This window comes from Physeter macrocephalus, chromosome 18 (assembly GCF_002837175.3).
Source record: "Physeter macrocephalus isolate SW-GA chromosome 18, ASM283717v5, whole genome shotgun sequence".
Taxonomy (NCBI): Eukaryota; Metazoa; Chordata; class Mammalia; order Artiodactyla; family Physeteridae; genus Physeter; species Physeter macrocephalus.
In genome coordinates this window covers 81,510,780-81,525,953 of record NC_041231.1, presented here as the reverse complement: position 1 = coordinate 81,525,953, position 15,174 = coordinate 81,510,780, and the positions used below count along the sequence as shown (strand labels likewise).

At 36.2% G+C, this 15,174-nt stretch overlaps 2 protein-coding genes across 3 annotated transcripts in view; one reads left to right on the top strand and one right to left on the bottom strand.

The window, feature by feature from the left end:
- Window positions 1–2,884: 2,884 nt before the first annotated feature.
- Window positions 2,885–15,174, top strand: part of CRISP1 (cysteine rich secretory protein 1) — a 13,340-nt gene continuing 1,050 nt past the window's right edge. Inside the window, exons 1-6 of the mRNA XM_007101913.1 lie at window positions 2,885–3,078; window positions 5,562–5,690; window positions 9,475–9,565; window positions 10,717–10,865; window positions 12,027–12,118; window positions 14,256–14,344. Of these exons, the coding sequence (XP_007101975.1) occupies window positions 2,992–3,078; window positions 5,562–5,690; window positions 9,475–9,565; window positions 10,717–10,865; window positions 12,027–12,118; window positions 14,256–14,344 (637 nt within the window). The 5' untranslated portion in view covers window positions 2,885–2,991. The remainder of the gene's footprint in view (window positions 3,079–5,561; window positions 5,691–9,474; window positions 9,566–10,716; window positions 10,866–12,026; window positions 12,119–14,255; window positions 14,345–15,174) is intronic.
- The window catches only part of C18H6orf141 (chromosome 18 C6orf141 homolog), a 132,928-nt gene continuing 121,719 nt past the window's right edge, over window positions 3,966–15,174 (bottom strand). For both annotated transcript variants that reach the window (XM_055080187.1, XM_028478692.1), the window contains one exon: window positions 3,966–4,257. The gene's annotated coding sequence lies outside the window, so the exon portion shown is untranslated. The remainder of the gene's footprint in view (window positions 4,258–15,174) is intronic.

Here is a 15,174-nt window from a genome sequence, read left to right as displayed (position 1 = left end):
CTACCTCTCTGTTTTGGCTCAGTTGCTCCAAGTGGATATTTGAACCTTAAGTAAAGGTATCCTCTTATTTTCCTCGTAGCCTCTAATTTCTGAAGAGTTTTAGGTCGAATGCACACATTCTACCTATTCATAGACCCCAAGCCAAAACTTAGGCTCAAAAATCTGAGGTCCCCTGTGGCTTAGTTGCCCTTAACTTCAACCAATCAAAGTTCTTTGGAGGAGCCAAAGTTGCTAAGGTAACTGGAATCCCAGGTGACACTGATTGTCCCATGAACACTCTCACGAGGTCACGAAAAGTTTTCTTATGGTTGCTTTCAATTCTTGCACAGGATATAAATTCTGGCATTAAATCACCAATACACAGTATTGTATCTAATTCCTTATGTATCTTATACCACAAAATGATGATTTTTCACCCATTTATGACAGAAGAAAGATATTATATCTCTATGTAAAATCTCCAGGTTGTTTTTATCTATTTCCAGTAATATGGGGGATACTGTATGCTTTCAAAGGCCATCTATCAGAATTATAATCCATTTATAAAATAACATATGCTTTCAAATTTGGAATAGGAAGCCCATTGAGCAGATTGCAACATTCTAAAAAGAACAATAGTAGCCAATTCTAAAGAGTTGGTTGTGTCCTGTAGTCCTATAAATTTGAATGCCATCTTGTTGGATTTCATTCTAAGAAAAAATAAGTTGATTTTCAGGGAACTTGTGGATTTATCGGTGTCATAGACAATAGGAAACCTAGGATAAAACATTAGTATTCTAACTCCAGGATCACTATGACTTTTATTATACCACATGTATTGATTAGCAGACTGTGTGTGTGTCTGAAATTATTATTCAATTATTATTTAAATTATTTAATTATTAAACTATTATTTCAATTATTTCAACTGTACAAAATTTAATTTATTTAATAAATATTTATTAAGCACTTATTATGTATCAGGTATACTTAGAAGTAAAATAGTTTTGTATCATGTCAAAAGAAAAAAGTGCAAAGATTTCAATCAATTTCCAATTCTGAAGCACAAATCCTATGGTAATTTATGAAAAGTATCCTAAAAATGGCTGGGTGTTTGTGTTAAAATATTCGTGATAACATTACTTATTGAGAAAAATATTAAAGCTTAAAATCAAACTTAGCCAAAATCTTAAGTTAGTTACAGCTTATTCACATTATCAAAATGATGCTCTTAATGAACATATAATAACAATAGAAATGCTATTGAATACGATTTTGGGGTATTTTATGTGTTTATGTATAAATCTAAGTGCAGAATTTACACATACGAAAAAAAGACTGGAAAGATAAAATCTAAATTGTCAGTGCCAGTTGTTTGGTGTGAAACAGGTCATATTTTTGGAATTTCTTAAACATTTTATAACAGCTTTTTTGAGGTACATGCTAGTGTATATCCAGAAAACATCATAACAATTAAGATAACGAGCATACACACCACCCCCCAAAATTTTCCCTTAGAAAATGCAACAGAAGTTATAGACAGCTTCATTAAGAGGACTAACTTGAATAGTAACAGTTCACTGAATAGAGACAGAGATACAGAAAGAGATATAGAGATATAGTATGAGGGGTATAAATATTAATATGTGTGTATATATCAACCTACTATAGTTCAGAAGCTTTTTTATTCTATTTTTTCTTCAATAACTCAGGGAAAAAATTATTTGCTTTATTGGATTTCTGAGGACTAAGTAAGAGAATAGGTTGCATACTTCATCATCCGTGTTACTATATTACTGTCTATCTTAGGGTTTGAGGGTTTGTAACATTTTGGAGGAAGAAAGAGGAAGTGAAAGAAAAAGATGAAAAAAACGTGCAATAAGGGACAGCTTGTTGGGATGTGTATGTTCTCTGAAAAAATTGATTTACAGAATTCTTTTCACACAAACATGTTTGGCAGCGTGTGGGAGGAGCTTGAGAGCAATGGCAAATTGCATCGTGCGTATTATTCAGCACAAATCATTTAACCTGCTTTTGGAAAGTTTTCTTTAAAATACGAACCAAACTGTTAGCCTCTTCTGCTTCCCACTCAGCAGAAGTGATTCAGAAATAAATTTGTCAGATCGTAAAAAGAACGTACCAAACAAATTTAATAACCCATGCTTATGAATATCCTAGCAACAGCAACCTATATCAAATAGAAATAAAAGAGAGGGGATATTAGCTCTGATTTGCTCCAGTCACAATGACCATCATTTTTAGCAGAGTGATCAGACTTTACAGAATCTCTCTAAATCATGTACGTAAATCACCCGTACCAACATCACACCTCCTCGCTATAGGCAATAGAGAATTCAAATCTAATCTGGTTGTTTTATGTTGGTTTCCTGTTGCTGCTGTAACAAATTCCTATAAACTCAGAATCTTCAAACAACACAAATTTACTCTTTTATAGTCTGGAGGCCAGAAGTCCAAATGGGTCTCACTGAGCTAGAATCAAGATTCAGCAGGAAGACCCCAGGGGACAATCCTTTTCCTTGCCTTTGCCTACATCCAGAGGTGGCCCATATTCTCTAGATCATGGTCCCTTCCTCTGTCTCCAAAGTTAGTCGCGGCTAGTTGAGTCTTCCTCACAATCCATCATTGACACTGGCCCTCTCTTCCACATCTAAGTACCCTTGTGATGACTTTGGGTTCACGTGTATAACCCAGGACAATATCCCTACTTTAAAGTCAGCTGACTAGCAATTTGAATTTTACCTGCTACCTTAAGTCTCTTTTGTTACACAATGTAACACATTCAAAGGTTACAGGGATTAAGGCATGAAGTCTATAATTCTTCCAATCACAGTTCTCTCTTCTTCTCTTGGTCCTAATGACTAACATATTAAACCTTGCTCTGATCCTGCAGGGCTCTTTTTGCAGAAACTGCAGGTATATGTATGTAAAAGTGTTTCCCAAAAAGGCTTTATTACAAAACATTATCCCACAAGTTTGCAAGAGTCTAAATTTATGTTACTTTTCTTTCCAGGGATGACAATGAAGCACTTCTTATTTTTGGCTGCTGCTGCTGTCTTCCTGCACGTTTTGGTTACAAGGGTATGTGAGGATTGTATGTTTTCTGATTACTTTTGAGAAGAGGGTAAGAGCTACCCCTCTGCTAGAACTCAGTTTTTTACAGGCTCTGTTGTGAGGACGCTATGCCCATTACTCGCCTAGTTTTCACCATAGCCCTATTAGGCAAGTACTATTCATAATCCCAGATTACAGAGGAAAAAACCAAAACATAAGGAGGTTAAGTCAGAGGTCCAAGGTCAGATAACTGGGAAGTGACAGAGCCTGAAGGTAAATTCAAGCAGTTCGGCTCCATGGGCCTGTGCCTATGTCATTATAGCCTCTCTGGATGATTCAAAAAAGCTAAAAATGTAGGGCGGGAATTACTTTCTTTACAACCGATCCATGCATTTTGCAAGACAAAATGGGAAAAAGGTATTATTTTTTAGTTTTTACCCAGAAAAGGTAAGTATTTCATCAATATCCCAATTGAGCTCTCTGACTTATGACTATAACACATCCAAATCAAATATGAAATGAAAGGTGCAACAGCAAGGAGAGAAGTGTGAGGAGATGTTAGCAATGGGGTTAATATATGAGGCCTGAAACTCACTGCTTATTAGAAACAAGAGTTTCAACATTCACACAGCAGAAACCAAACATTCAATGGTATCTAATAAGATATAAATTCCTAATATTTTATGATCATCAACTAACATGTACCTCTAAATACCCTCAATGATATAAAGAAAATATTACATTTTTTAATGGACCCAAAATATTTTTATGATGAGCTGAAGTGAATAGTTTTGGTAAAGAACACGAGTGGCTTTTTAATTTTCATATGCCAAATAGGAGAAATCAAAAGTCGAAGGCGCTTAATTCAATCAATGAAAGAAAATCCATATGTATTAGATTACTGGGGTGCTGTTTTGGATCTTCTCACTCACACTTTTTTCCCAAAGAGAAACCCGGTGGAGCTCTTGCCCGGTATGCAACAATCCTCCAGTAAGCTGGAGGTGTGGCATTTTGGAGTCATCATCAGGTATAGGCTGTGACCATCACGGTGGGGAACTAAAAAGCCTTGGAGGAGAGGTTTAAGAAAGGAAGAGTTCAAGTTCTGAGATATCAGATGGTTGAGTCATCCACGTGGATGCTGAAGTCCCTCCATATGACTGCAGAATTTGGGGTGGACAAGACGAATTGTCTTAGGAGACCCAGTTTCTATAAATGAGAGAAATTGACAGGAAAACCATTGTAGGAGAGTAAATGTTCAGGAATGATGTAGGTAGAGCTCATTGCCATGAGTTTCACTGGAGCAGGGTTTTTTTAGAGGAGCAAGGAGAATTATAATCTGGAATTTGTAAGGGGATTCTCATGGGTTCCCAACCTTCCCTCAAATCTAGCCCAGGCTACCTGCAGTATGACAGGAAAATAACACCTCGTGAGTATGCTTTTGAGGAAATAATGTCCACAGGGGACAGACTCTAGAGGAGTCCACTGATTTTATAGTTTTCTCCTGATATCCTTAAACTATTGATATAAAATAAATGACAAAACTACTTCTATATTTGAGCAAGGTATGGCTGAATCCCATGCATTTCGAAACTGTATGGATAGTCTTGTGGTAGTTGAGGAATAGATAGATACCACTCAAATTATACTACATAAGCTTTGTCACTTTAAAAAAATAGTATGAAACGCATGTGATATATCACACACACACACAAAAGAAGATGTTCTTTATAAAAATTAAAGCTAACCTAAAATATTAAGGCCATGCATTGTTCTTAGTGAGTTACAGGATAAAAGGTAAACAAATGAAAAGAACGGTCACAAATTCTAGACGGTAGTTGATTTGAATTCTATTTTGCTTTTTTTTTAACAAATAATAAAATAAAACTTTTATTGTCAATTCCATATTACAAAATTTTTTGAATTCTATTTGTATGTATACATACTGATACAAATATCAATGTTTTCTCAAATGAATAAGACAGAGATGCAGAGCCTGGGTTGAAAATATTAGAGGTTTTGTACTCAAGAATGAATCTTTTAGATTCTCCCAGACACATACCTTTAAATAATATTCAAGTGCAAGTGTTTATCTGAGAAGCAGAGAGAAGGCTTGTAGGAGGTGGGGTGAAGAATGAGCCAAGGAAGGGAAGTCGGTCAGTAAAAGGTGTAATATTATCAAAACATCTTCCACTGTGGTTCACATTGCCCAATAAAATGCTTCAACATGGTCCAAAATACCAATCATAAATCTGAAGGAAACCAGTCACAACCAGAACAGTCACTGTTCTATAGACTTGTATAATGTCAGGCTGACGTTCAGAAGTCCTCAAAACCAGCACCGGAGAAATGCAGGCTAATATACTGAGAAGTTGCAGATTAAAAAATGCTATAGATCACTATTCATTCAACATCAATTATAAATTCATGTCACAAAGTCTACAAGTAATCTACTATGCATTGCAAGTTCCCCTTAAAAGAAGTAAGACTAATTAATAACTTTCTGGTAACAGGCAAAACCACCTAAAGTTCCATATGAAACACTCCTTACAGAACTGGCAACTGTCCAAGAAGAAATAGTGACTCTACATAACACTCTCAGGAGAGGAGTATTTCCACCAGCCAGCAACATGCTAAAAATGGTAAGATCAATTAAACAGCAACCACAGCAATGCCAATAATAGTAACAGTGTTTACTGAGATTTCATTCAATTCTATTTGCTTTCCATATACTAAAAGTTTGGTCTTCACAAACAAACCTATCATGCAGCAGCAGAAGAAACAGAGGCACTGAGAAGGTATGTAGCTTTCCCAAACTCATAGAGTTAGTCAATGACAGAGCCACAATTCCAACGCAGGAAGTCTAATTTCACTCTTCATGGCCCTAAGACAGTGCTTCTCAAACTTGAGCGTGCTTGAGAATCAGCTGAAGAACTTGGTAAAGCACAGGTCCCTGGGCCCCACGCTCTGAGGTCTGATTAAGGAGGTCTGGGGTGGGGACCACTCCAAGCTCCTACATGATGCTGATGTTGCCTAGAAGACTTTGTTTAGTAAATTACAGAGGCATTTCACAGCTGTCTTCATTGAGCAGCAGTCCGGAGGCTAAGACACTCTCTGAGAATCAAGATGTCTAGGTTCTAAGCCAGGTGGTGCAGCCAGAGGAACAAATATTGGCAAATCTATTTCCCAGTTTCCTGGCATCCCATAAAAGAGAAATTGTCTTTCCACCATAAACCTGCCGCATGAGTAGACTAGGTGCTGTCAAACAAAACAGATTTAGGGACTACTCAGGTGTATTAGGTGGTTAGCCTCACCTATATTATACCCCGGAAGTATCACTCAGGTTTTTGGTATCGTAAGCCTGGCTCTTTAGCCCTGGACTGGCTTAGAGTAACAAGGGTCAGAAATAATGCAGGCTATGGGAAGTGATTCTAAGAGACAGCTTCCTCATGCAAATGACAAAGAGGAAGGAAGCTAGTGACGAGAAAAATGATTTTGAAATTTATCTCTTGGTCATCTTAGTATCCCAAACAATAAAAGCCAATAGTAGCATAGGCATTTTTGCACCGTGAGTGTTGTAGCTAACATGCATATCGTGCTTACTGTTGATTGGCAGGCAGTCTTCTAGAAGCGTATTGCATTATTTCATTTAATTCTCTCAGCCATCTTGTGATGTCGATGATACTATCATCTCTATTTCACAGATAGTGAATCTGAACCTCAGAGAAATTCGGTAGCTCACCCAAAGTCCTAAGTACTGGAGCAGTACAGATTCAAATACAAATGGCCAGCTCCAGGCACCTGCTCTTAACTCTTTACCTTCCTTAGGACAAGCAGGGTTCAAAATCCTTGGTTTCCAGATGAGCAAATAAGTGTAGTTGGGATGTAGTAAAGAAGTTATGGAGTGAACAGAAAATATAGTCTCTGATTTCAGAGACTTTATTATTGTGGATTCAAGGTGAATACAGAGGAAACATTAGAACATATTGTTTGAATATATAGAATGAATATATTCAAGTGCTAAGGTGCAAAGCTATGAGAGATCAACAAGATGATAAAGTAAGTGCACCAGTAAAACTGAGTAACATTTTAAAGGGAATATGGGAGTTGAGTTTTTCCATAAATAATGCATAGGGCACAGATAGAAAGGAACTGATAGAATTACAGTAGAGCTGAAGAGCCAATCACAACTGCCAGGCAGAGATTTTCCAAAAATGAAAAAAGGTTCTGCACATAGGATTAGAATTTTATTTGCATAGAACCATTTATTAAAGCCAGAATTCATAACTTTGCTGCAATAACCATGAATACTTATTTTTGATTTTAATCATGGATGTATCACAAAAAAATTAGTATCTTTCCAAATTAATCAGAGGAAATATCCTAAAGAGCTTCCTCAAAGAGGTCTGAACGACAGACTGTTTGTAATTAATGTTGCAGGTAGTTTACACAATAAGATAACAGACTGTGAGATGGAGATTAGCATGCATGATGCTTATTGGGGAATAATCTCCAGATTTACACCGACCATGGATATAGATAGAGGAGCAACATAGGACATACAAAGAAGTTTGGTTGTGATGTAGGCATAACAGGGGCCTCAGCTAATCCTATCGGAAGCTGTACAACTAGGACAACTCAGTACAACCTTGTCCTGAGTTGGAGGGAGGTTACATGGCACTTATAGTTACTACAGCTACTTGCTGTTAGATACGGGCTGCCACAGGGAAGTGAGTATTCTCGCCAATGAGGATAATTTTTAGAGAAGACAGTAGGGCAGGACTCTCAGCTTAAGAGGAAATAAGTGCTTCAGTTCAGAAAGTGATCTGGGTATGGGTAGTGCATCATGCATGCACAACTAGCAATCAGCAGTAAATTAACCAGATAAGTTCCAGTCCTACTTATTTGGTAACCTGGTCATAATAGGCAAGATTTTATGCTCGTGAGTCCAATGATGGTATCCCCGCTGCCAGGAGATGCTATGCCCTACTGGGATGTGTTATGTCATCTCTACTTTTTCAATTAGATGTATCCATCACTGAAATACATCTTTTCTTGCATGAAACAGTCAAACCCTAAAAAACCACATTTTTACTTTGACCCTAGGCTAATGAGTTACTTAATTAACTTCACAGTTTAACCAATTCATCAACTTGAGGGGTAATTCTGTAAAACTCACACAGATGGCAGCCTATGCATATAAGAGAGAAACTTCTTCGATGTCAGGAAAAATATTGAAAACCTAAGTTAGGGCATATCATCCAAAAATTATTCTCAAGCGTAGCTGAATGATTCATGTGAAAGCCCGTAGTAAATAAGAAAGGCCACAACTTTTGTTGGTAATAATATGTTGCATGCAGGTATCGGGACAGTCTTTTAAGTGGATGTGCATAATGTGAGAATGAAAGAATGCCTGGGAGAACATCCGTCACATAGTCCCATTAACTAGTGTGGACATAGTCCCGCGTCCTTTGATTTGTGTGTGACTCATTCAAATCACAAAAATGTGTTATCCTTTTCTACACAAAAGACCTCATATTTGTAGATACCAACTTTGTCTCTTTTTAGTAGATTTTCTGCCTTTCATGTACTTTGGAGAAAAACCCAACAAAATGCTTCAGCTTAGCCCAATTGACACACATCACGAGTTAGGAGCACACACGCCAGAGCCAGAAGAACCTGGATTCCAATTCTCTTTTTGCCATTATTGGTCGTATTATCCTGAAAAATTATGCAACATCTCCACACCTCAGTTTCCCGATTTGCAGATGGGGATAACAACAGTGCATCCCTTGTAGAATTGCTATGAGTAAAGACGAGAGAATATACATATAGAATTGGTAAGAGGTCCTGGCATGAAGTATTAGCTATGATTTGCTATTATTCATAATTTAGATGGAGACGTGTAATACTATACATGTTTCTAATCACAGAAATATTTATTTATTGAGCATGTAGCATAAGATTTATCATGTCACAGTTGTATTGCATAAATTATCACATTAAAACTTTTGAACAAGCTATTAGGTATGAATTGTGGGGCATATTTTACAGATGAAAAAAAACCTGAGATTCAAAGAGATTAAATAATGTGTCAGAGGTAAAACTACTAATAAATGATGGGATGGATTTCTATCCCTGGTCTGTTTTACTGGAAGCATTTACTTAAATTCTTTAATATTTCTGAAAGAGAAGCTACAACTGAATGTTACTGCCAAATTTTGATTGTGTAAATTCAAGGGCTAAAACAATGGATTGAAAGATTTGTCTTACTCTTCCAACCAAAATATTTAAGAGAGGTGCTGTGATTTAAATTGTTAGCTAATACAATTGAGGATATTGCTAGCCTTGGATTTTTAGAAACAATAAACTAGAATCTTATCAAAGAAATGTTAATAAGGCCATGTGCTTGTATTTCACCTGTAGAATTGGAGTGAAGAAGCTGCAGGAAATGCCAGAATGTTGTCAAAAGATTGTGAATTGGTAGAGAGCAATGCACTTAAGAGGCGAATTACAAGTAGGTATAAGACACACCTTTCTGCTCAAAAGTTCTCAGGAATTGTTAAGTAACCTGGTATGGGAAAAGTTAAGTCATCTAGCCTGTATTTACATTTGCCCCATAAATGGTAGGAATTGTGGCCACTGCACTGTTTCATTATTATTAATTTTTGAATTTGGAAATTCAAATTTTCAAATTCCTGATTCTGATCACCAGAAGAATCAAAGCTCTCACTATCACAGAAGAATTCAGTAATATGATGATGACTAGCTGGAAAGCTGTATAGCTGGAAGGTTTCCACTCTATATATTTATTTCAGCTTCTCACAATATTACCATGGGGCTATCCTTAGCTTTGGAACACTAATACAGTTGAGAAGTGAGTTATATCCAACTCTACTGAGCTGCCCATGAGGACAATTTTAGGTGCTCAAAAATGAGTCCATCTCATGCCATGTATATTAGGTGGATCCCTGCTGGTTTCCAGAAAAGCCATCAGTACCTCCTATACAAGTAGACATTAATAACATTTATAGGATACTTGTTTATTATAAATATTTTTAAATATTAATGAAGCTTCCATATTTACAGATCACTGGGCATCTTTGCCCAATGTTGTTAAGCAGTGAATTAGCAATGTGAGTCCGCCTGCTATATTTACAGCTTATTGGGCATCTTTACCCAATGTTGTTGAGCTGTGAATTAGCAATGTGAGTCTTCCCTGCTCCAGAGAAGGGCAGTTTACTCCCAAATATCATATTTGATCAAGGCCCGTGTCACAAGAGGATGGATGGTTAAATGAGCACATATTTATTTCAAGGTCTATGTATGATGAATACCTCCGTGTGGCTGCTTTCAAGCCATGGGCCTGGTTACAATGCATAGGTTATTCTGATTGGTTTCACCCTTCTCCATCAGCTTGGACATGGCAGAGACTGAAATGTTGGTTGATCTGATTCCCAAGCTTGCAGATCATCTCCTACTGTCAAACTCTCAGCAAACTTGAGCACCACAAGTTTATTCATCAGAGAGAAAGAAAATTGTTAGCAGAGATAGAGCTGAGTTTGCTTCCTCTTATCAAACATTTGTAGAATAAAAGTACAGAAAGTATCCTTATAAAGTATTTCCAAATTTGGTAGAGTATGTCCTAGCCCTTCTTCCTCCTTTCAGATACTTTTTGTGGAGAAAATATGCATCTGACATCTTATCCTATCTCATGGTCAAACGTAATCAGAATCTGGTACAGTGAGTCTAAATATTTCAAGTATGGGGAATGGACCTCGACAGATGATGACATGATGATTGAGCATTACACTCAGGTAAACTGTGTGCTGGCAAATATACCCATTGGTTAAGTGACTATAAGCATGCGTGGAAAATAGGCGAATGAGAACCACGGAAAATCATTCTATCCATTTTTTGCAAACTTACACCCTTTAAAGATTTTTGTTTACTTTTAGTGGGAAATACTATTTGGAAAGCAGTATCTGGGATCTGGGTATGTGCAAGGACAGAGAAAAAACTAGGGAAGGGGATGGAAAAGGAGGCTGAAACTTGATAAATGCAAGAGTGGAAGGAGATGAACACAGAAGGGGAGTGGGACTATGTCACTGGAGCCTTATTAGCTATCATCAATTTTACATTGTATTTTAAATGCAGTAGAAGTCATTAAACAGGTGAATGATTTAACCTGATTCATGTTTTTAAAATACCATCGGGCTTCAGTGTAGATAATAAATTCTACAAAAATGACTTTGAATATCTAAATCAGGTGAGTTATTTTCCAGTAAAAAATAAATTAACAAAACTCATCCAGAATGGATAGATTTAAACATTGAACATGCAAGAAATACAAAAATGGAAAAACAGCTGTTGTCCCCAAAGCAGAAGACTCAGATGTGAACGCAAAATCTATAATAAAATTTACTTTAAATAAAGCCTACTTAAGATTAATGTTAAAAGCTAACAAAGATAGTACCTCTAAAACTCATAGACTTAAATCACTTATGTAGAGCAATGCAGACATTGCTAAGTAAAAGATTAGTAAATAGCATTCTTCTTTTAAGATTGATAAATACCATCCCACCAGGAAGTGGTAGAGACAGACTTTGAACCTGACTCAATTTTTTCTCGAAGGTCAACTCATTACTCTCCACAATGCCAGTTTTTTGATGATTAAGTAAAGTGCCTTCCATGCTTTGATTTTTATATAATCACCAAGCAGCCTTCATCAGGTTATTCCATACAGATTTGATAAGAAGAAGAGAATGAGTCAGGGTCAGCGATGGCAACTGAGTGTGCATATGTATGTGTGTTACCTAGACACATGGGAATCTTCCTGTTTCTAGGGCTTCCTAATAAGCCATGCTCAAATCATCCTAAAAACATGTGTGTTTATTTTCAATCAAGGATAACAATATTCAGAGAGTAATCATTTAGCAAAATACCAAATTGTTAATAAAATAACCTTATCTTTACAGGTTGTTTGGGCCACTTCTTACCTTATTGGCTGTGGCATATCATCATGTCGTAAAGGAATTCAGTATCTCTACATTTGTCACTATTGTCACGAGTAAGTATTTTACAGCTTAGTTTCACATAGTTTTTAGAAATATATTTCCCCTACTAGTTTCCCTAATTTAGTTTCTCAACCATTACAAAATAAAACTCAAATAAATATTTCTTTTCAGTTAAGAACTTTAGGGATACAATGTCTTTTAGCCAACACCTAAAACACTACACCCACATACACATATTTTTATTTATATTTTTCTAAATAAATCCTTCTCTCAATATAATGTTCAAATTAGGCACTATTACCAGTCATCTCGCTATGTGTTATTCCTTCTTCAAGTAGTATTAGTTAAGAGAAACAAATTTCATCTAGCTTAAGCAAAAAAAAAAAGGATATTTATTTTAACAATGCTCTAGAGAGTATTTTTAGAATGCAAGGGCAAAAATGGAGTGGAGTATCAACAATGAACAAATGAAAAAGCCAAGTGTTTTTGTGTTTAGCATTTTAGTATTGGCATATGTATTTCCTTTAGAAATTAAATGTACATGTTACCAAAGGTGTGAGCAACAATTCCAAGAGATCATCTGATTGCTCTGGTTAGGGACAGCTGTGCTCCTTTGTCTTGTCACCTCTGGTTATGAAGCAAGGTCAACTTCAGAAAAGGTAATGGCAAGAACCCACAGGAAGGGACCCACTTGTGTGGCTTGAGTGGTGATTATCAGAAAGCAGGGATTGTTCTGAGCTGGATAGAAACCTCCATTAGTTTACTACAAATGCCAGTTTAAATGTTATTCTGCTAAGGAAAGTTGTTGGTCTGCATATGTCTCCTTCAGCTACCTGTGCTTACTTATTCAATACACAAGTCTTTCCTCCATAAGATGAGCTCCAAGTATGGTATTTATTGAACTCTCAGTTCCCATGTGTGTAGCACAATAAAAGGTATACAATATGAATCAATGAAATTGATTTCTCTCATAGTAAGTTACCATATTTACACTTTAAATGAGGTCTCCACTATCCCTGTAGATTCAATAGATGTAACATATTCATACAATAGCTCTATGTGAGCTCTTTTCTGGTTTTATCATGTCTTGATTTCAGTACTTAATATTTGTTGTGATGTTATCTGTGTGATTAGTACTAAAGACAGTAAGGTCTCCTTGCATATACAATGCATCAATTGTACTAACTCCTTGTGGGAGCTCATGGTCTGCAGTAAACTTGTGACAACACAAAAAAGCAAAGTAGAATACATGGGGCTGAGATATGAGAATTTTCTCAGCCAAAGATGAGGCCAAGAGTCTGACAAAACCCCTTGCTGAATTAAGTAATGTTTCTTTTATAAATTCAAATTTTAACAATTCATTCAAGGAGAAATATATCAGATAGAATGTTGTTTCAACTAGAATATTTACTTTCTTTTTTATGTAATATTAAGTGAAAATCAGGAGTTTGGGGTTTTTTGAGCATGCACAAGCCACTCATTCTCCTTTCTTGGCCCTGCAATAAACCTTCCTCTACTCCAAAAGAAAAAAAATTTAAGTGAAAATCAGCCATAATCCCCATTGTTTTCTTAGATATCTAAGGGAAGACGGTCTTCTCTGAAATTTTAAATTGGCTCAGAACAGGAAATTCTCATCTATTCTCTCTCCCCAAACTCCAACACTTTGGCTTTATCCATGTTGTTGTACTTTCATCTTTTATAATAGTGCATGTGCTTCTACAAATGACACTGACATGTATCAAAATTCTCATGACATAGGGCAAGATGAAGTTAGAATATCTCCAATTTGACTCACGTAAAAATTTTCTTACATTATTAAGAACCATGCCCTTTTACATAAATGTTTATCAAGTCCTTATGGGTATAAATAAGGATAAGAGTCCTATCATAAATGTTTCTAAAGCCCCCTGCTTGTTAGAACTTGACTGTCCAAAGAGATGCAGATTGTCTCAAAATATTCTTAGCACCTCAGAGTTAGCTGCGGTATATTCAAAAAGATAAATTATTCTCATTCTAAGGCTAGAAATCTTACATGTCTTAGAGATTACATACAAGTGGTTACAAGTGGTTTTCAAAAATTGTTTCATTGTTTTAAATTATTTTAATTGATTTTCAATAGTGAGTAAAATTTTATATGCATTTTTCAAACATCAATTTTATTAAGCCCTTTTTTCTTTATTCTTTTTTAAGGGGCAATGATCCTGACAAAAAGAATGTACCTTATAATAATGGAACTCCATGCGGAGACTGTCCAAATAACTGTGAAGATAAACTTTGTAGTAAGTTTTACATCTCAGCGTGCTTACTCTTGACTGTTGATCTGGGAGCCATGTGTCCTTAAAATCAAGCATGTAACAATATTGTACTTTTCTATTACTTTTTCCTCAATCATCCCAAAGGAAAAATCAACATTATCTGATTTCCCTTCCCCCACCCCCAGAGTGACCCAGAAGACCACTGATTAAATCTATTGGATTGGAAATTAGAATGTCTAAACTCAAGTTTCCACCCTAAAGCTTAAACTTCCCACCCTAATATGGGCACCTCGAATAACATGTTAATATAAGTATAAATTTTTCTCTGCTCTATAAAAAGTTTCTTGGCTCTCTTATTGCAGCCCTGAAGTTAGACATCTTGCTTTCAGGTTACCAGTGTTCTCAGATTACTTGCTGGTTACAACCTTCCTAACCTGCCTGACCACTTATCATGGCCGGTAATTTCTTACTGAGTGATCCTTATTCTTTGAAGTTTCCGCTGACACGTTGGAAGATATTAGCTGATGATCACACTGTCCGTTTATCGCACTTCCTTTTATTTCCTAAGTAAATCTTACCTAAAATGTAGTATTAACCAAATGAGTTCCAATTACGTGTTCATTTCCTTAGATAGCAAAAGTTTCTTTTTATGGAGCTTCCTGCAGGCATAATTCCTTACTCCACAGGGATATGTTTACATCATAATTTTCAATAAGTTTGTGAAGAAATAACAAACCTCCCCCCGCCCCCCAAAAAATATCCTTTACCTTCAGATTTGTAAGACCGAAAAACTTATTTTCCTTCACCTAACCAGGTCATTCTGTTTGCTTTTATTTTTGCGGTACGCGGGCCTC